Consider the following 26,268-nt stretch of genomic DNA (forward strand, 5'->3'; position numbering starts at 1 on the left):
ACAGGCTGCGAGTGCGAAGTCCCTTCTTCCGATTACTTCGTTCTATTCTCTGGAAACCGCCGAGACCGTACCAACCGTTAATCTGTTCACCGGTTGTCGGAACTGTTCGAGCGTTCTCCCGCCGTGAGAATGCATGCACGCGACACGGCACGGACTACTTTCTGCATCGGAGGCGTGCGAGGGCCAGTCGCGCCAACATTTTCCCGCGCTGACCCTCTTCCTCTGCGTCCGCGCTGCGACGCAGCCTTCGTTGATTTCGGAAGTTTAGGTTTCGCGATCAGCCAGTTGCGTTTTCACTGTTCTCTTGCGCTGAGCTACAATAACTATTCGGCAAAATTCAAGCTCACTGTTATAGAATTTGCCTAAGGAAACGGGAACCGTGCCGCAGACGAGTTCGCTTTTTAATACAAGACCGGGAAGGAGACCGTTCCGAGGACCGAAGCATGGAAAGTTTCCTGCCGTTGAAGAATACCTTTTCAAATATGTGCGAGAGCTTAGGCCCACCGGTATCGCCGTGCCGTGGCACCTCGTTACTCCCAGCATTGTCGCGAAGAGCTTCAAGAAGACGCCTCAACGCACTCGACGGAACGAAGGACGACGCGCTTTGGGAAAGCGGTGACAGCGGCCGCGGCGATGATTCTCAGTCGGACTTCTCAACCAGTGATTCTGACTAGACCGCGCATCACCGAATCTGGCTGGTTAAAGTACGTGCTAATTCTGTTAAAAACCCTTCGTTTGCGCTATAATTTATTTTCTTCTTTAATGTATTATATCGCGCGTGTTAGGACTATATATTGTGCGTTATTTCAGATGTGCTCGCGAAATCTCCGCGTAATTTGCGCACCCCCTTTTCGGAGCTCCAAATTCGCGAAAAAAAGTGCGCAAATTATGCGAGTAAATGGTATATGATCACGTAGCCCTTCGTACGTTTTCAACACGTTGGCCATGTCGATCCAATGATCAAAATAACTCACAATTCTCACGGCTAACTGTGTTCCAGTTTCGCCATCCGCAGCTCTTGCCTTGCGAAACTTGTCTTCGTAACCCTGCGCCGTAAATTGGAACCTCTGCAGCAAGGCTTTCTTCACCTTCTGGTAGTCCAATGAATCGGCGGCAGTCATCCTACCGATAACAGTTAAAGCATCGCCCGTGAGGCACATGTTCACAGCAAGGGCCCATTTCTCTTGCGGCCAGTCCTGACCGGTTGCTACTCGCTCAAACCTCTGCAAGTACGCGTGCAAGTCGTCGCGTTTTTCATCGAAGAGAGGAAGTAGTTTTTGTGGGTTAAGCGGTGATGAAGTGCTGGGTACAGGCAAAACGTCATTAGCTGCAGCCGGTACATTCCGAGCTCCTTCCTGAAGCTGTAGCTTTAGCTGGAGGATCTCACGCTGCCTCTCATCAGCTAAGCGCGCTATCTCCGCAGCTTCTTTAAGTGCCTCTCGTTCCGCAGCTCTCTCATCCCTTTGCTTTGCCTGCTGAGCCTCGATCCACCTGCTCAGTTCTGCGCCTGTCAGCCCGAGTTGAATACGTACAGCCGTAAGCTTTTCTAAGTCCATGTTCGAGTCCGAACGTGTGCTGGTACACGAGCGAAACTGCTTTCTTTCACTGTTACTGAGCGAATCCTGGCAGGCTCGCCAGTTTGTGATGTTGTGTTTGGGTTCAGGATTCGCTCCAGAAAGAATGACGCAGCACGCAGGTGGACAAGCACACGTAAGACATCTTTACATACACGAAAGGACTCAATGAATATAGAAAACAGTTACATATGCGACGTGATGGCTGCTACGCGAAATAGTCAAGCAGTGGCGTACAGTTTGCCGTCGGAGCCGATGACGTTGCCGAGTCGAAGGCGTCGTGCGTAGACCTCTGTCGATGCCGTAGCTCGGTGCTTGGTCTGCGCGCGTGAAGTCGCGGAGGTCTACTCCGCGGCCGTTGATGCCAGGACTCTGCGCCCAAGGGACCCGCTCCACTGTTGACGCCCTCGGCTCGTGGGCCCGAACCCTGAGGGTACTCGTCTGAACACGGCGTCGAGGCTTGGCCCGGCCTTGTACACGGCCCCTGGCGCGATCTTCCCGTAGCGGGAACGCTCCGTTACGTCGAGGCACCAGGTGGTAGGGCTGTGGTTTCTCCCATGGACCGGACGCCCAGCGAAGGAGATCCCAGCCTTGGAATGCGACTCTCGCGCACGGCCCACGCACTAGTCACGCTGTCTCGAGGCACGCCGCGCACACGATCGCCGTCCTCTTCCCACCGCACGGCACATACGCGGTTCGCCCCCGCACGGCGCACACATTCAAAGGGCCACAAAAGTCGTAACACAAGTCGCCACCGCACGGCGCACTGTTTTGTTTTTGGCTATTTGAAACATGCGCGCACCATATATTATTACAATGTCTCCTCATGCACTGCACACACTACAAAACATCACACAACACTGCTGTGACCAGATGATTTTTTTCAACAGCCAAAGCAGCACAGAGGGTTTTTTGTTGGGATTTCATTCAGAGACTCTGGATGCACTGCATGTTAATGCATGCTATGCTGTTCTTAATGGACTGAGAGCACATTACATGTAGCTGGATTCATATTTTCTCTCTTTAAGCTAGGGAGATGGCACATTAAAGACTCTCGTATGTGTAGCAAACTGTGCCCATGGAGTCTTTGAGGCAACAGAATGCCACACTTACCCTTTTCTGTGGCCAGTCGGTTAGAGTCAGACATGCCCAGGATGCGGCTATGATGGGCCCTGGCTGGGATCAGGGGTGTGGTGCCCCCTGTTGAATCCCGACGCTGCACCAGTGGCGAGTCAGGCCCAAAGCTGCTCTGTTCCTTATGCACAGAGCTCTGCTGGATCATCAGCTCTTGCTTCAGATCTACGACAGAAGACAAAGCAGTATGGCACACGGTTGTACTTTGAGAACACAATGCGAGATGTTGAAAAGAAAACATTGCAGGCTCAAGATTAATAAAGGCAACTACTTTATTGGGACTAGAATTCGTCAGGCTGACAATAGACCTTTTGCATAATTGTAAAGCTAGCTTTCCAGCAATGCATTTCACCCAACTAATAGCAGCTAGTCGATCACTTCTACCAACAGCGTGTTCAAGAGCAGTTTGCTTGCACTATGATGCGGCAAATGTAGCCACACCTCTCTTGATATAAACGTGCATAATAGACAAGCCCCAGCACGTACAACCACAACTTGCTCTCTGCTTGAAGCACAACAGGTTGGGTGAATGTGCAGAGCAGGCAAGTGCAGTTGCGGATTATGAAACGGGTCTACTATTTTGGAAGCCACTCGTGCAAACTACATCAGCTCTTGAGTCATGACTACCACATGGCAGGCTTGTTGCTTCAGCCACTCAGAGGGGCCACTGCATCTATGGCAACAAGAGCTCAAACAAGTGTCGAAAGAAACACATCACCACCTTCATTCCCTGCACAGCTAGTAACGTCCTCTACAGAATCCCCCTTAACTGCAGTAGTATATCGGGTGGTGAGAATAATGAAGTAAAAAATGCTTGCAATGCATGACTGTGTGAATCCTGCAGATGTGAGTCATTGTTGACTGCATGCACCATTGTAAGCTTTATGCATGACAAGCTCATAAAATAAATCAATGAGCCTTAAGATATTTCCAGATTAGGTCTCGACAACATAACTATTGCCTGTTACAAGAAGCGGCTAGACAAACGTCCATTCATTTATCTATCTATCTAGCCGCCCACGTCCGGGTGCTCTCACGGTCAGCTCCTTAGCTCAGTACATACCAGAACTGACATACGAAAGACATGAGTTTATGGTGAACGTGACTGACAGGTCATGACATGAATAGTAAGACATGGAATAACACATCTCGAGCTCATTGGTTGAACATAACGAGGCAAAAAAGTGCACACTTGATGAGGCCAGACAGAGGGAACACAGGGCACAGGCACCGACTAACAAGTGGAGTTTTATTGCTCATATGCCACAGTAAATATACAGCACGTATCAACAACAAAAAGGCACAGCAAAATGAGCAAAGCTTGACAGGTACACACTCAAAACAGTTTAATGAGAGGGAACCACAATTATCTAGCTCGTGATAGGAAGGCTAACTCTTTATCTGAAAGGGCTATAGAAGGCGACGCAGCTGTCTTTTAGGTTCATGATTTTCTGGGCCTCCACGATTTCTCGAGTCATTTTTTCACCCGACCTGCGCAGTACGCTCGTGCTGCTGAATTGAGGCGAACATTCACAATCTCGGCAGTAGATGCCCAGATGTCCTGAAGTTCGCACTGTCACATTGTACTATGCTCCAACAATCTTTTTTTTTAATGCATCTGCCAGTTTCACTGACGTATGTGCAGCCGCAGGACAAGGGAATAGAATAAACAATGCCCTCAGCACATGGCATGAACTGATCGTGTTGATCTGTGGTGCAGCCGACATTCGTACGGCCCATCTGATTTACCCGTTTGCACAGACTTGACAAGTGGTCAGGAGCTCAAAAAAGAATGTGTATCCCATTTCTGCTGCCTATTTTTCTTGCACACGCTTATGATCTTAAAACATTAGATCATGTAAGCATTTTGCTAACCTTCGTTTGGTCTAAAATAATAGATTAATGTGAGAGCTAGGAAGTAAGAGTATAATACAGATATTTCTTAGCTCACAGTATTGCTCAAAGTTTAAAGGCTGACTCTGTTTTACCCACGGTGGAAAAATTTGAGAGCAGTCCCAACGGCAGCCGCTGCAGCGTATTAGTATAGCATGCGCTTCTAACAGTTTCCAACAGATGGTGCACTTGTCTGGGGGCCATTGGTTCAGTGCGATACCAGGGGCAGAAAACGAGTACTTCTTCAGACACACTTGCACCCTGGTCGGGCAGCGTGGGACAAAACAATTTTTGCCCATCACGGGTTCACAAAACATTCATGCTGCAAGAAAGCATGCAAAAGCAACACACGTGCACCCACACAAAGCACAGAAGTTGTCATGATCTGCCCCAGGATTGCGGATGAAGGTGGGGGCCGAGACACCCGTGTTTAGGAAGGACGACCCAACAGCTACTGGCCGACAGCTGCGCTCGTCAGTGTTTATTATGGTCTCGTGACCAATGTTGCTCGCCGAACCTGGTGGTCAAACGAAGCTATGCTAGAAAGGGCGCCACTTGCTCGTAACACCCTTTACCCCGAGTTACTGTCTACAGTTACATTACAAGCTGTTTAGTGGCAGCGGATGCGGTTCCGTGGCGCCAACGCCACAGGTGGTCGTCGACAGAAGGGGTTGGAAAGCTGCGGTGTGTTTCCTTGGATTATTTCCCGGAGAGTTGCTTTTGGGTAAGCAAACCGCCACAGTGGATTCTCAAGACGGTCAGGTGGGTACTGCGGTAAACAACATGTGACCACAACGATAGAAAAGAACAGAAGCAGTGTCCGAAGTGGGAGATTGGTTACATCTGTTGGCGGGAACAGCCAACGTGGGTGGTGTTGCCAAAAGACAGTGTCGCACAAATACCTTTCCTCCTTGCTGAGAGCAAGGAGAGGGGGAAGGTACACTGTTTGTGTGATTGTTTTTTGACCGAGTGAGAATGTGTGGTTTTGAAGAGATGTGTGGACTGGGGGATGGGGGAGTTCACTGGGCGTGGCCCACACAGACGGTCGCGTTGAATAAACGCTGCCTTCAACCAGACCCTGGCTCTTCCTTTGCATTGCCAGCGTGCACTCGGATCATCGAGGGGCTGTCAATGACTAACCATCCCTAACATTACAGCATGATATGTACTAGCATGTTAGGTGGCTCACCATAATCATCGCACGTAGGCGGATCACAAAAGGTGCACATGTGTGCTCTGTCCTATTCTGCAAAGTGTTACTTCTGAGCAGTGTGTCATTGATATTGGCAGCCAATCACCAATATGCGGCTTGATAAGATGCAGTTTATTTCCTCTTTCCCTATCCTGTAAGCGCTGCCAGTAAGCCACGAGCTTCTTCTTTACAAAGAGCTTTAGGTCTGTTACAGGGACAGCCATGGATGAGTTGGCAGCGTTTTGGTGGACGGCTGTAGCTAACTGGTCCGCCTGTCAAGGAGATTTCTGACAGGAATACATTCCTGTCAATCTCGCAGTGTCCTGGCACCAAGCATATCGTGAGATGCTGCTTGGATGTGTAAGCGATGCACAAAATTGAATACAGTACCACAATTACAGGATTTTTGTGCTTTTGAATAGTATTCAAAGCTCTTACAAACTGAACAAGTCTGTGTATATTACTGCTTTTGGTATATGTAATTGTTTATTGTGTTTGACAGTCACCAATATCGCGTGGGCCTCTGCTGTAAAGATACTTGTGTTGGGGTCACGGTGTAAGAACAAGTTAGGTGCTGACACTCGCCGCTCCGCTTGAGGAGAGGGCGCGGGCAGATTGTGTTCGCCGATGACCTTGAGCCACGAGTACTTTTCGCGGCGCGCGTTGAGATGGCGCTACAGAATGGAGTCTCAGAGGCTCGCGTGGCGCTCATTCTGAAGTTCGCGCGCAAAGAAAGAGCTTCCTGAAAGCTTTGTGTGCATGGCATTCTGTGATTTATAAACGCGTTGCCCTGTGCCTGTGAGCCCTGTCAGTGCATTTGTTTTGCTGATTCGTGTATTGTGATTGAGTACACGTATACCTCGACACTGTGTATGATGCCGAGTACCCTTTAGGCCTTGTCGGCCGCGCCTCGAAATGGGCAAAAAATGTTTTGTCCCGAATTGCAAGTCGGGTTGTAGGACTTGTACGGAACGTGTGTCAGCTTTTCAAGCTTCGGCGTGAACCAGAGCGCTTAGGTGAGCGGCGACGAGCCATTCCGAGAGCAGAGAGTTTTGGAGCCTACTGACCATGTGTGCGCGAAGCATTTCCCAGGAAGCAGCGATCTCTGCAACATATCATGCAGAGTACAAGGAAAACGTCCTGTTGCACACCCGAAAGAAACCTACGCGCTCTTCGGATGCTGTGCCTAGCATTTTCAATGGATGCACAATATACCTGACCGTGCAGCAAAGAACCAAGAAACCTGCGCGAAAAGCGGCAGGCTCTACTGCCGACTTCTCGGAAGCGACAGGAAGCCAAAAGGTTCAAGCTGCTTCGGAGGTGCCTTACCCTACCGCTAAATGTACGCAGAATTTATTGCCCGTAGGAGACAGCGACTCCAGTGCATGGCGATGCTGAATCAATGGGCACGCAACGGAAGAGGCCGAGCTTCGACTTCTGCAGAGACGAGCCTCCTCCACGTGAAGAACAGGAGGCTTCTGAATACAACATTTATAGTGTGAATGGCCTATACGCCACCGACACATGTCGTCATCAAGCCGGAAAGCTAATTTCTTGTTTTAAATTCAGATGCTACTTTTTGTGCTGCCTCATCTATGCCTATTGGACCAAGAAAGATTAAATGTTGTAGAATAATCAGTGAACAGATAGTTTCATGATACATTGGTTGAAACTTGTCTGACGAAGTTTTTTTTGTCGTTCAGTTTGCTAAGCAACTAGAGCGCAACAGCGATATCCGCACGCAGACACTCACACACATACACAAACATGCACGCACAAAAATGCACATACACACAGACACGCACACGCACGCACACAAATGCACACACATACGCACACAATGCCCTCACACGCACGCACTCACACACGCTCACAAACACATGCGCGCGCGCACACACGAACACATACACACACAAACGCGGACACGCACGTACACAAATGCACACACGCACACAGAGGTGCACGCGCGCGTGCACACAAATGCACACACACGAACGCACACATGCACTCACACGCACGCAGGCACCCATGTACGCACACACATACACACGCTCACACACACGTGCGCGAGTATACGCTCGCAGACACACATGCGCGCACACACATGAGCACGCACGCACACTATCGCCTTCCTTATCGCTAGCGTGCCTTCGCTCTTCAGTGGAGACTGCTGCAAGGTAGGCCAAACCGCAAACGCCCTCGAGCTGCTATCCTTATTGCAACTACGTCGAATTTCCAATCAAGGCCAACGCTGCTTTCTTGCTCAGAACCAAAGACGCTGACGCCGATGCCGCCGACACCTGGGATTTCAGCGAAACGAGCTCTTTAACGCGGTCGCGTCAAAATGCGACCGCTCGCGAGACCAACGTTTGCTCCTGTTGGAACATTTATATGACAAGAACGCTGTTGGGAAATAATCTTCATATACAATCAGAAAATCAATTTCGTAACTGCAAAGTCCCAGTGTACAAATTTATTCTCATCTATGTACATAAGTATATTGAGCGTAATAAACAAGCGAGGCTCCGCGGCTATAACCTACTACGCGCGGATCGGCGCCTTTCCCCAATGAGACCCCGTCTGTTAGCGCCACCTGTCGCAGCCAAAAGTAAACAGCCAAGGCGGCGAACACAATCTGGATGCGGCGCCTGGCGGCAGAGTCATCACCTAACTTATTCTTACACCGTGGTTGGGGTGCACAACATCGGACTCCGAAGAGGATGGGCCAACGGATGCATGAGACACGCCAGCATGAAACTGACACATCAATGAAAAATTCAGGACAAGAGTATTTGTGCTGTAGTTCAAGAAAGTACACCTGGATATGCACCACAAGCATGTACTTTGTTACCTTTATGAAAGATAAATCACATTCTATGAGCTGCCACTGCCTTGTTGGGAGCTCCCTCGCAGGAGCCATGCGGAGAGAACGGGACATACAGATGATCCCGGATATATTGAATTATTGGCTATATCGAACTGCTGAGAAATCCCCTTGAACTTCCCATTCAAAAGTATAGGGCTGGTGCACACATATATCGAACTCCCGCACAGCGAAACATCTGATATATTGAACGCTGCGCCGCGCCAAGCTCCAGGGAGTACAGTTTTCCTAATAAATGTTGGTCATTTTCGGCTGCGTTCTGTCAAGTTCCGATCACTCTTCGCGCGCAGGTGACGAAAAGGCGGTGTCGCTGCATTACGTTGATAAATGGTAGCGCAGCGCTTGCGAGTGCACCGGCTTGTTTGATGCGCGATCTGTAGGCTGCAATGCACATGCATAGTGTTTTTCGAAGGGGCCGATTAACGAAGGTACCAAAATGAGATGAATGCGGAGACACTTGGCAGCCTCGTCGCAATGTTCGCATTCCCTTCCCAGTTTGTTCGCGCATGATGGCATGCGGGCGCGAAAAGCATGGCCTTCGAGATTCGCAATGTCGTTACGTATTTTTGGCGTGTGCGGTTGGTTATAAAACGCAGATCTCGGAGGCTGCGCTTTTTCTCGCTTTGCGCGCCATAGCAGCGGCTGCCTGCTACAAAGCTACGAGTGCCATCGCAATCATGTCTTTCGTTGTTTGCGGGCTGCGTTGTCTCTTGTGGCTTGAGGACTCGTGTACTTCTCGCTTCGTTCCTGACAAATCCTCATTCGGGAGTTGCACTAAACATTGACCCGCTCGTAGTGATAAAATGATGACTGGTGCTTGGAACGACGTCAAGCAAAGCACCGTCATGAACTGTTTCCTTGCGGGCTTTCGTGCAGGTGACGACTTTGGGTGTGTCATGACCGCTGACAATGGCGTATGGTGCCTCAGTAAATATTGCGACTTAGCATTTTCCGGCGCGCTCTCGGACGGGAGTACAGCAGGCGACTTCATCGGTGCAGATGACGACGTCGCTGTTTCTGACTGCATCAATGCCGCGATCGAGGCTGACGTTGCCGGTGCCGCGCAAGTGGACCCGTACGGTTATGAAGATGTCAACGCCGCCGCTAAGTCAACGCTGCCACTAAACAACCTCTTACTGCGCTCCAGAGCTTGCATCGGCGTTCAGCATCAGCCATCGCTGTTGTGGCTGAAGGTGCTGAATTCGCTTATTTGGAAAGCTTCAATGATATTTAGGATGACTTGATGAACTTGAGGCAGGGTTCCGTTTGGCGTTACAGAAGTCTGTTGCCAGACTTGGGGGTATTTGTCCCTGCAGTTCCAGCTTTCCCATACGGTTGCTGTGTAATCCGCTGGCATTTCGCAAGTGCCTGTATGTTCTGTTCTATGATTAACGGATCGGACTCGATTGTGTCTCGGAAGTAGGGAATTCAGGCGTTCGGACTCGATTGTATCTCAAAAGTAGGAAATCCACGCGCAACGACCGCTTTACCGGAGAAACTGAATGGCGTCGCAGAAGCCCGCACACTGCGTGGGCAGCGTTGCGATACATTGGACTCGTTGTCTCCGAAGTACTGAATATCTCCGTAGCTGTGCGTGCCGTGTCGACTACGCACAGCGGTGCTATCGCCGGGGCACGGCCGGACTGGAAAGACGCGCGTGCGCGTTCCCTGCCTGGGGTAGCTGATTCTAGAAGGCGCGGTGCTTCCTTCAACAAAACGCGCTCGATCTGATACTCCAGTGATTCGGGTACACCCCGGACGCTGGCAAAATACTGAGAAGGGCGAAGCGGCATGTGGGTTACTGGTGCCCCAGTGACACGGGCACACCACGGACGCTGGCAAAATACTGAGAAGGGCGAAGCGGAGCATGGGTAACTGGCACCCCAGTGACACGGGCACACCACGGACGCTGGCAAAATACGCAGAAGGGCGAAGCAGCACGTGGGACCACTTGCAAAACAGTGAGAGCCGATGGGAAAACATGCCGGACGTAACTTCAGCAACTGCTGTCGGCACAATATCTGAGAACAATAAATTGCCATCATTTTCACCTGATTGGCTGTAGTGACTGACTTGACACAATATACTTGGCCTAATTAAAACAGCTGATGTCAACACAACGCAAAGGCATTTGCAAAATACGCAGCGGATTACACAGGAACTTTACGGGAAAGCTGGAGCTGTAGGGGCAAATTTAGCTGCCAAATCTGGTGGCAGTCTGGCAACATTGACCCCCGAGTCTGACAACAGACTTCTGCGACACCAAACGAAACCCTGCCGAATTTGATGGTGCACAAGAAGCAAGATAAGTTTATGGACTATTTTCGTGCGAAATAAAGTGCGGTAACGTGCAAAAGAAGTTGCCACCTTGTTACTTAGCATACCAGTTGTGAGCGAATCGTCATGTTACCGCTTGTTACGAATTCCGGAAACTGTTTCGAGACCTGCAATGCATTAATATAAGCCTTAAATACGCATATTTTATACTTCGAATTATCGATATATCCCCTTCGAGTTCGATATTGTCACGAGGCTATTTAATTAATACGCACTCGTGTAGGTTCGTCATTGAAGCGATGACCTAAACATCATCAAGAAGAGATGAGACCGCTTATACCCAAACACACAAAACTAAATATATTTACAAAATAAACAGATACCAAAAACAACAAACAAGCACTCGGCACGCGAAACCAAAAGTACATAAACCACCCGTCGCTATTTAGCGAAACGGCCAAATGCGAGTTATTCAAAAATGTCACCGTTCGCGATGAAGGGCATGGACATCATCGAGGAGGAACACGCGTTGACGTCGGAGGCAGAGGAAGTGGTGGCGAAGCTCGACCGCCGGCGAAGATGCAGATGGACGCGCCCGGCGAGTAGGGGTCAACGGCCGGACGCCCTTTCGGCGTTCGCCAGCCGCGGACTGGGGTTGAGACGGGAGACACCGGTCTTGCCTGGCCAACGCCAGGCGACGGGAAGCTTGGGTCTGGCCAACGCTAGACGCCTGGAAGGTGGGGTACGCGCCCAGGTGGAAGCCCGCAGCGGCCATTGCACAAAACTCCGTTGGCCGCCACTCCCGCGTCCTGGACACCATCTTCATTCCACCAGGTCCCGGCCACGTCTCCTCACTACCCCTTCAGCATCCGTGGCTTTTTTTTCCAAACCAGCGTGGAGGTTTCCCATTGGTTGAGCTGATCTTGCCCACGCTCACGTGCTGTATCTTTACATCTTCTTTCCTGATTTTTCACTAACGGTGCTCGCATCCGTAGCTTCTGCCGTCATCGTCCTCGTCTTTGAATGCGCACCTTCATCACATTCGTGCTCTTTTCAAAACGCGCACTTCACTCATCACAGATATATACGATCTCTGCAAATGCAGTGACCACTCGTGTGATTCAACTTAAAGGCTTTCCACTGGGCTCATGCTAAAGGCGCCTGTAGAAATGTGGATACCTATATGGTGGATAGGGTCCAGCATCCTCGGAGCACTTGGTGTGGCAGATTCATAAACCATCGTCCCATAGTCAAGACGTCAGCATGTAAGGCTTCTGTACAAGTTCATGAGACACTTTCTGTCACTACCCCAGCTTGTGTGTGACAACACCTTTAAGATATTCTTGGTCTACATGCATTTGTCTTTAAAGGGACTGTCTAGCGTCCTTCATTGCTTTTCTGTTTTGTATCGCAATAGAAAGTGTACCGTTTGAAGTGTCCAAACTGGCAGTGGTCTCTCTAGAAAGCGAGTAGAAATTTTAAAAACAGAATTTTTCTATCTGTGTTTGGTCTTCTTCCATTGGTAGGGGGATGCCCACAACACTGGTTGGTGGACGCTATAACGATTGCAGTGCCTGTGAAAGTTGAAAACTGGAACCACATGCAGTTTTTGCAGGCTTCATTAGGTTTTGTTTAATAATAAAACAAATACCGTAGTGGTCGTTTAGAGCACGCAAACTGTCAAATGAAGTATTATTACCACAGTCTCTCCAGCTTCGTTTAGTCAGCCTGAAAAACCACCGCAGTCGAGCGGAAAACTTGGTCTTTTCCAGCAACACTGGTACGCCGGCATTATGAAATGAACTGTAGCGGTTCCACTCATGCCAATCGTGCAAACGAACATGAGACGTGCTTCACACAAGTACAGAAGGTCCCTGCTGTTTTTCAGTTATGTTTAGGTGTTCTGTGTTGCATATGCGACATGACAGCCAACACGGACGCCTTGGTGAAGAGGAACGTGAAGGCAAAATCTTCTTCAATGTAGAACCTCGGTGAATAATGGTAGGCACTTTACGCATGAGGACTGACGGGCATGGTTCAAAAATTCCCTGAAGTCAGCCACGCTGCTCTTCACTCAAGTCGTTCTTTTTTTCTTACGAGTGCTGCTGGACTCTGTGCTCGCGTTTCTTGACCGTAGGCAGGCAGGTGAACGCGTCGCTGGCAGCGCCAGCGAACGCCTCTTTGAATGCGAGACAAAAGAACAAAAATTACTTTGACGCAAAGCAAAGCTGCGAAAAGTACATAAAATACAATTTTACATACAAATACAATTTTACAAGTTATACATATTTGTTTTTGTGGCGAAGCAATTGGTACTGTTAAACGGTTGCGTTCTCCAGCGGCTCCTAGTGGGTCGTCCTCTTGCAAACGCCGCTCGCTCTCGGAGCCCGTGCTTTGGCCTGGACTGTCGCCATAGCGAATTGTCGCCGAGTCCCGTCCAATAAACCGCTTAACAAATTGGTGGAGAGTGCTGTGCTCCCATTCGATGCCTCTGGAGCTTCGATCCCGTACCCTACCGGCTACCATGCCTCAAGACGCCGCCCAGCAGACGCCTCCGCCTACACCGACCTCATGCCCCGGTGTTTACCAGAGCCGAGACCAATTACTCAGTCACGGAAAAAGAGTGCCTGGCGATCATATGGGCCCTTACAAAGTTTCGACCTTATTTGTATGGTCGCCCATTTGATGTCGTCACCGACCATCATGCACTATGCTGGCTGTCGTCATTGAAGGATCCCTCGGGCCGTCTCGCCCGCTGGGCACTTCGCCTGCAGGACTACGACATCCGCGTGCTGTACCGCAACGGACGCCAGCATGCTGACGCCGACGCCCTCTCGCGCTCTCCCTTGCCTGACGACAATGCCCCCTGCTCAGTATCTCACATGGCTGTTGCTTCAATCAACGTTCACACCATCGCTACCGAACAGCGCAAGGATAAATGGATCACCTCGCTGATCGACTTGCTCACTGATCAGTCGGCAACACCATCCACTCGCGCGTTGCGTCGTCAAGCCCACCATTTCGCCGTTCGTGACGACCTCCTGCACCGACGCAATTACAACGCCGACGGCCGCCAGTGGCTACTAGTAATACCCCGCAGTCTGCGTTCTGAAATATGCGAAGCCTTCCACTCTGACCCGCAATGCGCGCACTCTGGGGTATCCAAAACTTACCACCGCATACGACAACGATACGTCTGGCGTGGGATGTACCGCTACGTGCAGAAGTTCGTTCACTCCTGCCTCGATTGCCAACGCCGAAAACCTGCAACGCACATGTCGCCAGCAGGACTACAACCATTACATTGCCCTAACCGTCCCTTTGGGCGCGTGGGCATCGATTTGTATGGACCCCTTCCTCTGACTTCGGCTGGTAACCGCTGGGCCATCGTCGCTGTTGACCATCTAACGCGATACGCCGAAACCGCCGCCCTCCCAGCGGCTACAGCGCGCGATGTTGCCTCCTTCCTACTACACAGATTCATACTGCGTCACGGTCCACCCCAAGAGCTTCTCAGCGATCGAGGCCGTGTCTTCTTATCGGAAGTCGTGGAAGCCATTCTGAAAGAGTGCCATGCTGTTCACCGCAAAACTACTGCTTACCACCCGCAGACGAATGGCCTAACTGAACGCTTTAACCGCACGCTCGGCGACATGCTGTCAATGTACGTCGCCGCTGATCACACCAATTGGGATGCCATTCTGCCCTTCGTCACCTACGCCTATAATACCGCCCCTCAGAGCACTACTGGTTTTTCACCCTTTTTCTTACTGTACGGAAGGCACCCGTCGCACACCATCGACACGATACTTCCATACAAGCCGGATCCATCTGAGTGTGCGCCTATTTCTGACACAGCCAGGCTTGCTGAAGAGTGTCGCGAGCTTGCCAAGACATTTACGACGCAGGAACAAGAGCTGCAGAAGAGCATTTGCGACGGCACCACCACTTCTGAGCCCACTTTCCTCCCTGGAGCGCTCGTATGGCTCTCGGTCCCTACCACTGCAAGTGGCCTCTCTTCAAAACTGCTGCCGAAATACGAAGGCCCATACCGGGTCGTCGAGCGCACATCCCCGGTCAACTACTTGATCGAACCCATCGAACCAGCTTTGGACATGCGCCGTTGAGGGCGCGACAGTCAACGTGGAGCGCCTCAAGGCCTACTATGACCCACTCATAGTGACGAGCTGTTAGGTCGCCGGACGGCTCCCTTTTCGTACCCGGGGTAATTGTGGCGAAGCAATTGGTACTGTTAAACGGTTGTGTTCTCCAGCGGCTCCTAGTGGGTCGTCCTCTTGCAAACGCCGCTCGCTCTCGGAGCCCGTGCTTTGGCCTGGACTGTCGCCATAGCGAATTGTCGCCGAGTCCCGTCCAATAAACCGCTTAACAGTTTTCAATAAAATAAGTCTACCTGCGAGAGTCTTTTGCTCCTACCACTAGATTGAACCACATCACTATTGGGTGACGCTAGCGGTCATACATTCACGACTTTCAGGGCCAAATAAATATCATTAATTTTTTATTGGACAAAAGCATGCTCGTTACCGCTGATGTGACAAACAATCTTCTCATTTTCACCATAATCAAAAAAGTTTTTCTGAGCGGTAGGCATTCCCCTTAAGGTACTTGATTAGCTGGGGAAAAACAGCACAATAAAGGACGAGGACGCAGGAACACAGTAGACTGGACGAGCGCTCGTCCAGTCTACTGTGTTCCTGCGTCCTCGTCCTTCATTGCGCTGTTTTTTCCCAGCTAAGCATGTACCAACTCGCCCAAATCAAAGTCTTGCTCAAGGTACTTGATGTGTGGGATGAAGAATAGCTTTGAATTGAAGATGATACGTAAAAAAATATGTTCTTTGTTGATCTGTATGTGCTGTCCTGTAAACACGCGGTGAATAGCATTGCAGAGATCGTGTCTCCCTGCTGTACGGCCTTCTTTATTGGGATTCTGTCGCTTTCTTTATGGAGGACTATAGTGGCTGTGGATCCGCTGTAGATTTCTTGCATTATGTTTATATAGGCTTCGTCGATGCCCTGATGCGTGTTTAAGGTTTTCAGGGCCCTAGATTGGGAAGAATTAGGGATAAGAGTTAATGGCTCAGTAACCTGCGATTCGCTGATGACATTGCATTGATGAGTAACGCGGGAGACAAATTACAGCTCATGATTACGGAACTGGATACGGAAAGTAAAAGAGGTCTGAAAATTAGTATGCATAAAACTAAAGTAATGTGGAACAATCTTGGCAGAGAACAGCGCTTTGCGATAGGTAGCGAGACACTGGAAGTTGTAAAGGAGTACGTCTCCTTAGGACAGGTAGTAACTGCGGAGCCAAACCATGAGAGTGAAATAACTAGAAGAATAAGGATGGGATGGGGCTCATTCGGCAGGCATTATCAAATCATAAATGGTAGTCTACCACTATCCCTCAACAGGAAGGTATATAACAGCTGCATTTTACCGGTATTTACCTACGGAGCAGAAATCTGGAGACTTACAAAGAGGGTTCAACTTAAATTGAGGACGACGCAGCGAGCGATGGAAAGGAAAATGATAGGTGTAACCTTAAGAGACAGGAAGAGAGCAGAGTGGGTCAAGGAACAAACGGGGGTTAAGGATATCATAGTTGAAATCAAGAAGAAATGGATATGGGCCGGGCACGTAGCACGTCGGCAGGATAACCGGTGGTCATTAAGGGTAACTGACTGGATTCCAAGAGATGGCAAACGCGTGAGGGGGAGACAGAAAATTAGGTGGGTAGATGAGATTAAGAAGTTTGCAGGTATAACATGGCAGCAGAAAGCACAGGACTGGGTTGATTGGCGGAACATGGGAGAGGCCTTTGCCCTGCAGTGGGCGTAGACAGGCTGATGATGATGATGATGTGCTGTCCATCGATCGTAACCTCAAGACCTAATAGACAGCCCCTTTTTCTGGTAAAAAGAATGAGCAAGCTTTTCAGGGGGTTTATTTTAAAACCATTTTAATGAACCCACTTTGACACATTGTTCAGATCAAGCTGAACTTGCCACTCACAGATTGAGAGGCGACACGATTTAAAGCCTATTTGAACGTCATCAACATAAACAGAGCTGAACATTGTGGGAGGGAGCAACGTAGGCAGAACAGTGCAATTAAGCACACCCTCTTGCGGATGAAGAATAAAACAGCGCTTAGGACAGGACGAGGCGAAGACACGGCACTGACTAACAACCACGGTTTACTGCAATATATAGAAAGCGAATAATAATAATAATATTTTGGGTTGTACGTCCCAGAACCACGATATGATTATGAGAGACGCCGCAGTGGAGGGCTCCGGAAATTTCGACCATCTGGTGTTCTTTAACGTGCACCTAAATCTAAGTACACGGGCCTCTACCATTTCGCCTCCATCGAAATGTGACCGCCGCGGCCGGGATCGAACCCGCGACCTTCGGGTCAGCAGCCGAGCACCGTAACCGCTATACCACCGCGGAAGACTATATAGAAAGCCAGTACCTGCGCAGAACCAGGAAACAAACAGAAATGCACATGTGATACAGGCCATACAACAATGATAATCGGATCAAGCATGTTATCAGGACGCTTCACCTGGTCCTGCCCTAAGTGCTGCTTTCTTTTTCACCTACAATGCCAACTCCAGCGAAATCGGGCAGACTGCTCAACACCCCCTTGTGGCACAGCAGTCTCTTAGGTGAACGAGCGATTACCTTTCTATGGCTTTGAACGTGCTACCATATCAAGGAGGTTATATACTATTTCTTCTGGAGTGGAGGTGGCGCCCCCGTAAGTGAAGCCGGTCGCCGCCATATTGCAAAAGGAAAAACTCGGAAGCAGACGACGGAGTGCGCTCCGTTGCCCCGCCGTCGCAGTTGTCTTTGGGGACGGTGGCATGCTTTTGTAAAGCAGTTAAGCATTTTACGAGGCCATGGTGACTTCGTGCGTCGCTTATGGCTGCACAAATCGCAATAAGAAGACGCCTGGGATCACTTTTCACGTGTAAGTGTCCTCACTTCGTTCGCTGACGATTGTCTGTTTTTCGTGCATGCTGTTAAACTGGAAACAATTTGAAAGGTGCGCATACATGTAATACATGCGTACAGTTGTAGCGACGAAAATTTTACGCTTTAAATGTTCGCTGACACGACGTTGTACGTGCTTTTTAAGTGTATACACGAAGTGGGTGCAGTCTAGCTGGACGTACCGAGCATTATTGGTACGAGTAGGAAGTCTGAACGCCCTTAGAATTCCGAGCTTTCTGGTGTTTTCTTGCAAGTCAAGACTGGCGGCGTGCATGCATATTTATCCGGTGCATGGATATCGAATTTGATGCATGTTTATCGAGGAATTGGCAAACGCAACATTCCATGACGTGATTATCAGTGTTACATGTTTCCAAAAGACTGCGCGCAGCGTTCTACCTGGGAACGCGTGCCGGTCGAAGAAGTTGTTAGAGAGCTAAGGACGGTGACCAGCTCGACCAGGTCTGACCACCTCTGCTCCATGTAAAACAATTTTATCTCTAAAATAAGGTGCCGCCCGTTTCATGGCCGATCCCCCGCGGTGGGTTGCGCCAGATTGCCAAGGAACAACCAACCAACCACCTCTGCTCTATTCACTTCGCAGAATACTGCTTCGACAGAACGGGGCAGACGGCCTGGCAGTGTACCTACAATTTTTCCTGCTTTCCCAACGCATCTACAAAAGCCTGTTAGTTTCTACCTCCTTGACGTAGCTTCAACACAAATAGTTACGAAAAGAAGAAATTGCGGCAAAAGCAAGATGTAACTCTTTTGAAATCCGACCAAACCGGAACCGAAACACCGAAGGACGCGGCTGCTTTACTTTTTTATGCGTCTAGTCTGAGAGGGCGAGAGCTACCTCGTTTCGAGGCTGTGCGCGCTGCGCTTGCCGTGATGGCACACGTCGCCCACGTAGGTTAATGCTTGCGAATCCTCCTTCTGGCCAAATGTTCGCGTGATGGATGTGTGCTTATGTAAAGAGAATAAGTGCGTTCCACGTTAGCTTGTGGTTACCCCTTGAACACTGACGCCGTTACAACACAAAAACCCAGTTCCTAGTAACACATATGTGATTACAGCGCGCTCGATATACGAAGCACCCCTTCGACAACAGATTATTCTGAAAGTCTGCAGCTGACAAAGGGTGTATGACATAATTTGTTTCATAAACGAGAAGAGGTTAACTGTTCGTGGGTTTAAAGCAGTTTCCATCTCATTTTTTGATTGTGGGACTGCAAACCAACGCGCGCGCCGCGCGTATTCCATTGCCGTCTATGGCGGTCGCGCCGTGTTTTTCCTCTAGCTACATGGCCGCCGGCGGCTTCACTTGCTCCCGTTGGCGGCGGCCGGGACTGCCACTCCAGAGGTTCTATAGAACCTCCTTGTACCATATACACCTATCGTGGACATACATTCTAATGAGTCTAGTAGCTTGCTGCTTTCGAGAAAATAGATTAGTCACCAGTTTATCATTTTTTCATAGAGCTTACAGAAGCAGCTTGCCAATGCTATTGGCCTGTAGGTACTGGCCAAGGATGGATCTTTGCCTTGTTTATGTATTGGGATGATAATGCACAGTGATGCTACTGGAAACTTCCGATTTGGAGCAATTTTTGGAGCAGCAGAATTTCCATTTTGTAGCACTTTGGTGCAGCAAAAATTTCCATTTTGGAGCACTTTGGAGCAGGTAAGTTCACAATGTGGAGTACATTGGAGAAGTAAGTTTCATTTACATTCAGACACCTAAATAATTATTGTGGCGGTCTTACGAAGCGCTAGAATAATATATCAATTCATTGTGAATCTTATAGAGAAAATGTCCTCCGGAGCGCTCATTATTTCCCTTGACAATGCAAAAATAAGGTCGTTATGTAGTTGGGCGTTGTGGAGTAACCTCACCAGGAATTTTTTCGACACAAGCAAATAAACAGAATACTGCATCAATAAAATTGTACATTATGCAATAACATTCTAAATACAGCTAGGTATTCATGAAAGCACAGGGCTCCTGTCACAAATCTATAGTCAAGGTGCACTTTAAGGGGGGATGCGGGGATCAAATCGCGAAAATCGCCAAAAAAAATCCATTTTTGGAAAACACTTCTTTCGGCATCAGTGGTCTCTTATTTAAGCAGTATCTAAACGATTACGCTGAAAGCGCACTCTAAGTGCCCGAAAAAAATAATTTTGTAAGTGAGGTCGGTGAAAAAGAAGCCCGAAATCGCACTAAAAAAGCGCAATTCATCACGTCGTATCTCGTCTTTTCTGCCACCGAGTGCCGCCACGTTGGCGTCGTTTCAAAGCTCAAAGTTGCGCCTTTCCGTTCCCACCCTTCTCGCTTGTGATCACCGCATAGAAAATGCACAAACAGAAAAATCGGAGGGTGTTCTTAAGAACCTTGCAATGTACGCGGCGCTCGGACTGCAGAGAAGGCGTCTGCTCTGCGGCACAGGTGTGGTTTAATGTGCAAGAAAATGAATCTTTAGGCAATACTAGATGACAGGGGTGATTGCAAGGCTTCATCAAACTAATACACCACTCTTAGAAACATTTCGGCGCGCACACAAAAGACGAAAACGAAAGGCAAGAAGACAAACGGGCGCGAAAAATATGTATCGCGCCCGTTTGTCTTCTTGCCTTTCGTTTTCGTCTTTTGTGTGCGCGCCGAAATGTTTCCAAGAATGTCCTAAAACCAACTCGCCCAGCTCTCCATACTGTTATAATACACCACTATTTAGACCGCCTGACAACACGTTCCGTGGCTGCAAAAGTAGCGATACAGTCCAACATGACAAATGTTTACATGCAGCCTTTTGCACTTGCGTTCCAGAGGGCTGCACAAAAGCGTCTGCGGTAAATGATAGAGGGTAATAAACTTCCTGAATCAGGTCAAATTAAGAAGTAGAGGCCCAAAAGATTGCCTCCTGGCAAGGACACCAATTATTACTGTCCTGGCACACTTTAGCATAGGGTCAACTGCAACCAAATCTTTGTTGTCCATTTTCTCAAAAGAGTGTTTTGTGCCTGCCACTTCGCTTGTGGAAAGCATTGCACGACTATGGCCTGGCCGATTTTTATGGTGGTTGTTTTACTGTAATCCATACACTGTGCTGAACTTCAACACAGTCTTGGAATTTTTGTTTAGACTTTCATTAATTTCATGTTTTATATTTACTGCATGGCACGGTTAGCTGAGACAGGCATTTGCATGTAATGTTCAGCAGAAAATTATTAGGGCTGTAAAAAAAAATTAAGTACAAACAGTGTGTGAGAAAAGATACAAAGTAGTTTCAGCCTCCTAGCATGTTTCATCACTGTGCCAGGCTTTCCACAAGCAAGGAACTTGTGAATTTTTATAAAATAAAATCTATTAAAGATATCTTCATCAAAATTTAAATTTGTCTTTTTAAGATGATTTGTATTACGTGTACCAAATTTCATCAACCTAGGCCAAGAAACTAAAAGTTACAAACGATCGCCGCATCCCCCCTTAAATCAGCAGAAGTGGCAGACAAACGCCACGACATACAACAGTGCCTCAACGCTAAAAAAAACACACGGGTTGCGTGTTGCATACTGACCACCTTTAATAGACATTCCCCAAATATATACAAGTAGAAGACGAGCTGTTTTCAACCTAAATGCTGAAACGGAAGGCAGGTAAAATATGTACAGGATACAACAGAAATGACATGTATGCCTTCCCAATCGGACGGTGAACTGTGAGTGACTCACCTCGTGCCTCATCCTTGAGTCGTTGCACCATGAAGCTCATGGCCTCCTTCTCATCCAGCTCGCTCTCAAGGAACGCATTGCGCTCAATTGCCTGCAAGACGACAACAGCGATGGCATTCAGTGTCTGGGATAAAGGCCATGTGCATGCCAATCAAAACATTGTTACAGATATTTTCTTTTACTATATTAGAGTCTTGAATCGGGGTGTTTGGTACATGCTGAATTTGAGCGATGAAACAGTGCAGGACAAGACAAAGACTAGAGGGCACAAACACGGCACTCACTTACAACCATATTTTGTTGCGTTTGCATGTCGATATATACATCAAAAATACAGTCAGTATACATACCATGGAACAAGATATCACCGTATACAGGTTGTCCCACATATCTTGAGCCAAGACTTTGAAAATGAAAGGCACTTCAGAGGCAAATTGAACCAAACGTATACTACTGGCAGTAGCCTATAGATACTCAGGCTATTTTTTATTTTCCCCTAAACTAATTAGTTAATTATTTTTAATTACTTAACTTTTTAATTATTGGCTGAAAACCCAAAATATGAACACTGAGCTGTAGAGCGCTTTTAGAAACCACGGACTGAATTGTTTCCTGTACGATACGTCTCGCGGTGTTAATTTTTCCGCGTTGTAAAGAAAGCCCGCGAAATTTGAAAAGAAGCCACGTGACGGACCGCGAGCGCACTGCTATAGTACTGCTCTCAAGCGTGCAACCGGTGAACGAGGTCGCCTGCAGCTGCCACGAGGAGTCGACAGGGTGCTTTGAAAGTTGCCGGTGTTTGGGCGTCCGTCTTTCGTTCAATGACTGTGCAAATGCACGCTGCTGGCCAAGCGCTGCCGAGATAAGCGTCCAAGAGGGATAAATAAAACAAGAAAATAGCTTTATTGTATCTTTTGAACTTGAGATGCGCAAAAGGAGGCGACGACGTGAAGCTAGTCACAGGTGGCGGTCGGTAGGCGAACGGCATGAGACTTTTTTTTTTGCAGTGATCGATGCTCGTAAAATTAAGCAGCGATTACAAAACATGTTCAAAGAGGTCGCCATCTGCTGCAATACAACTTTGGTATCTCTTTATCAGATTTTCCGTGACGTTCTTGACCATGATTTCGAAAACGGAGATGAAAACTTGTATTATTTTTTTTAGATTACCTGATGTTGTGGTGGTGCCTAGTATACCTGACTCTTGACGTACCCCCAAAGAGAAAAATCAAGGGGTTTAAATCTGGAGACCTTGCTGGCCAAGCAATGGGCCCGTGCCGCCCTATCCACTGCCGCGGGAAAACATCATCGAGCCAACTGCATGCTTTGCTGCTTCCATGAGCAGGAGCTCCATCATGCTGATACCAGATATCTTTAATCCTAGCCAGTGGAACTTCGCACAGAAAATTTTGAAGTGGGCCATCCAAGATATTGTTTACATATCGTTCGCCTGTAAGTGTGCTGTTGAAGAAGACAGGTCCGATTATAGTACCACCGTAAATGCCACACCACACATTGAAAGACCACTGATATAGGTGACGCGCCTGCCAAACCCAGTGAGGGTTCTTGTCACTCCAATAGTGAGCGTTGTGGATGTTCACTTGAGCATTGCGCGAGAAGTTAGCTTCGTCGGTCCAAAGTACCTAGTTAACGAAGCCTGGGTCTTCTTCTGTCTTGATTAGGATCCAGTTTGCAAAGTCTGTGCGATTCTAGAAGTCGCGCGGCTCCAATGCTTGGTGCAGCTGCCCGTGGTAGGGATGAAGTTGTCTCTTCTTTAGTATTCTCTACACCGAAGATTTCTGGACACCAGCTTCAGCACCCACACTACAGACACTTGCCTGGGGGTCTGCAGAAAACTTGGACAGGATATCCCTCTCCACTTCCTCACCCAAAACTGAAGATTTGTACCGTTTCGTGGTAAATGTCCCATTCTCTTTCAGCGTTTCACATGTACGCACAATGGTCATCGAGCTTGGCCGCGTACCTGGATGGTAGCGTTGAAACAGCTTAACTGCCTGCCTTCTGTGTCCGCGTGATGCAACTAGGGCCAGAACCATATCCGCTCATTGCTCATTAGAGTACAGCATGTCAGCTGCTTACACAGTGTAACGTTGCTGTCCAGAACACGAAGGGTTACGGGTGTCTGAGGAGCACCTGAACAAAGACAACTCGTCAGGAATGGTTCGTACGATGCAGACGCTTTGTGGGGTCTCTTTTTGTTCAACCTGCGAAATTGCAGCAGCCGTCGAGGTCTTTCATAGTTCTGTTGCGTTTTGCCCTTTCTGCATGAATCAGAATTAAACTGCTGTTTTTTTTTTTCCTCGCAGTCGTGACCGCTTTATCACCGCGGTAGCGCTCGGCCAGCGGCGTGCATTTGCACCGTCATTGAACGAAAGACGGACGCCCAAACACCGGCTTCCCGTGGCAGCCGCAGGCGACCTCGTTCACCGGTTGCACGCTTGAGAGCAGCACTATTCGCAACTCCAGCAATTCATGCGGCACCTAGCGGCAGTGGGAGGAAACTGCGCATGGAGGTCTAAAACAGTCCGGACGCCATAAGTACCGTATTGGCTGCAGTCGTGGGCAGTAAGATGGAGCCACCAGTAAAGAAAAAATGAACGGCCAAGCAGTTCTGCTGTGTTCCTCAGTGCGTGTCTGCGAGATGGAAAGATAGCGCTACTTCTTTTCATGCATTTCCTTCCGAGGCCAAAGACCGAAGCTGCAGAGCGCGGTGGATTGCGAATCTTCGCATCGGCAAGGGTGTGACGCCGACGATGACCGTTTGCTCGCGGCATTTTGCACGGGATGATTTCTTCTTTCCAGGTGAGACACAAGTATAAACTTGTGAACTAGAACCTATTACATGACCATTGTATCTCGCGACTTTACGTGTCGCTGTGGCGCCTGAAGTATGTCAACAAATGTGGCACTGCGAGGCCTCGGTGCACCATGTGCATTACACTTGCGATTGAGCTGTACCTTATTTTCTTTGTATGTTAACCGGAATACAAGGACTTGATCTATTGGGCACACTTGCAACTATGTGCTGCATGTATCATGCCGCAGTTCGAGCACATGTGCGACCTTTGAACTGGTGTCTGCGTTGCTCGCGTCTTCTGCACTACACGTGGCGGCAACCCGGAAGGCATCCTATGCACTTTCCAGCACAACGCTGGCACATCGTGAACGGGTGTAGGAAGTCTTAGTTTTACTACTGGCGTGCCAGCAAGTTCGGGGAAGCGATCATTGTAACCTTGGCACTTATTGAAAGCGCAGTTTCTTGCATGGCACGGATGAATTCGCAGTGCACTCAAAAAGCTCTCCGCGCACGAGTACGGATTTGTCTTCCAATCACGCACGAATGTGTCCACGTGATGCTGGTATTTCACTCAGCCGGTTCATTACAGTAATCGGCGGCATACACGCCACCCTCGCAACAATTTTACTCGCCCTTGCAAGTTAAGGAAAACCAACCACATTCACTTTTTGCTGGCGTATACCGTATTACAAGTGCAGTATTAGCACCTAAAGTAGCGTTATGTAGATTATTTCGATTATACTGACGTCAGCGTCATAAGCAGTCATCATTTTATTGTGTTACAAGCAACTTTAAACTGTGTCTTGCAGATGCTAGGTTTGGTGTGCAATGTTTCATAACACTCCAAACACGACCCTAATTTGCTTGCAAGTGCCTTTTCTTTTTCCTAAAAACATTGTGTTTCTGTTGCGAAAAACTAAATGCAACACACATCGACACATAAAGCTTAAACAATTTATTTTTCAGATATCCCATGCCAGCGAAGACGGCTAAAAAACAACGCCGTACCAAGCCAGAACCAGAACCCATATAGTATTGTTGTTGTTTTTCTGACTATGTTTAAAATAAAATGGGAGTTGTGTCGGTTAATGCAACAGACTCCTGCGAGATTCCACTCCGCCTGTGGAATCCGGTTGGGGGAGAGGTCTTCTATGGCTCCCGTCTACCTATGCAAGTGATGCTGGCCTGCAACCGCTGGTCTGCTAACTGCTGGTCTGCAGCAGCTCCTTGTGCGTCGGACACGATGAATGATGAAGCGCGAACTGCGTTAGAGGAATGGAAAAAAAAAGCGAGTTCGGAATAGGAGCAGGGTCAGTTACGTTATGCCATCCTTGCTTCAAAAGCAATGAAGCAGTGAGCTTGCTCTGCGTTACGATGCGCGTTGACGTAACTACAGTCGAACCCAGGTATATCGAACTCGCCAAAAAACGTTTATTAGTTCGATATATGGCATAATTCGATATAGGCCCGCTATAGGATTTTGACACAAAGGCACATAACAATAAGAAAAGTACTTTATTAATATGGTGGCTTACTTGCGTGCCCTACTTTGGAAACAAACAGTCCTGGATTTTCTTCTGTGTCAATGACTTCGCTGCCTGCGACAGCACGCACGCCTCCACGTTGTCCAACGAGTCAGAGAAGCTGAGGCCGCAACCTTCCACATTCACACAATAGTGCCGGACCAACGCAAGTGCACTAATCACTTCAGAGGATGTAGGCAATGGGCCATCG

The 26,268-nt window shown here is 48.6% G+C and overlaps 1 protein-coding gene across 1 annotated transcript in view; it reads right to left on the reverse strand.

Annotated features, from left to right (window-relative positions):
* LOC119400589 (nuclear distribution protein nudE-like 1) overlaps nt 1-26,268 on the reverse strand; it is a 233,689-nt gene that overhangs the window by 103,837 nt on the left and 103,584 nt on the right. The window contains exons 4-5 of the mRNA XM_037667651.2: nt 21,717-21,807; nt 2,688-2,873 (exon numbers count right to left, since the gene is read on the reverse strand). Coding sequence (XP_037523579.1) covers nt 2,688-2,873; nt 21,717-21,807 — 277 coding nt within the window. The remainder of the gene's footprint in view (nt 1-2,687; nt 2,874-21,716; nt 21,808-26,268) is intronic.

The sequence above is a fragment of the Rhipicephalus sanguineus genome, chromosome 7, assembly GCF_013339695.2.
Source record: "Rhipicephalus sanguineus isolate Rsan-2018 chromosome 7, BIME_Rsan_1.4, whole genome shotgun sequence".
Lineage (NCBI taxonomy): Eukaryota > Metazoa > Arthropoda > Arachnida > Ixodida > Ixodidae > Rhipicephalus > Rhipicephalus sanguineus.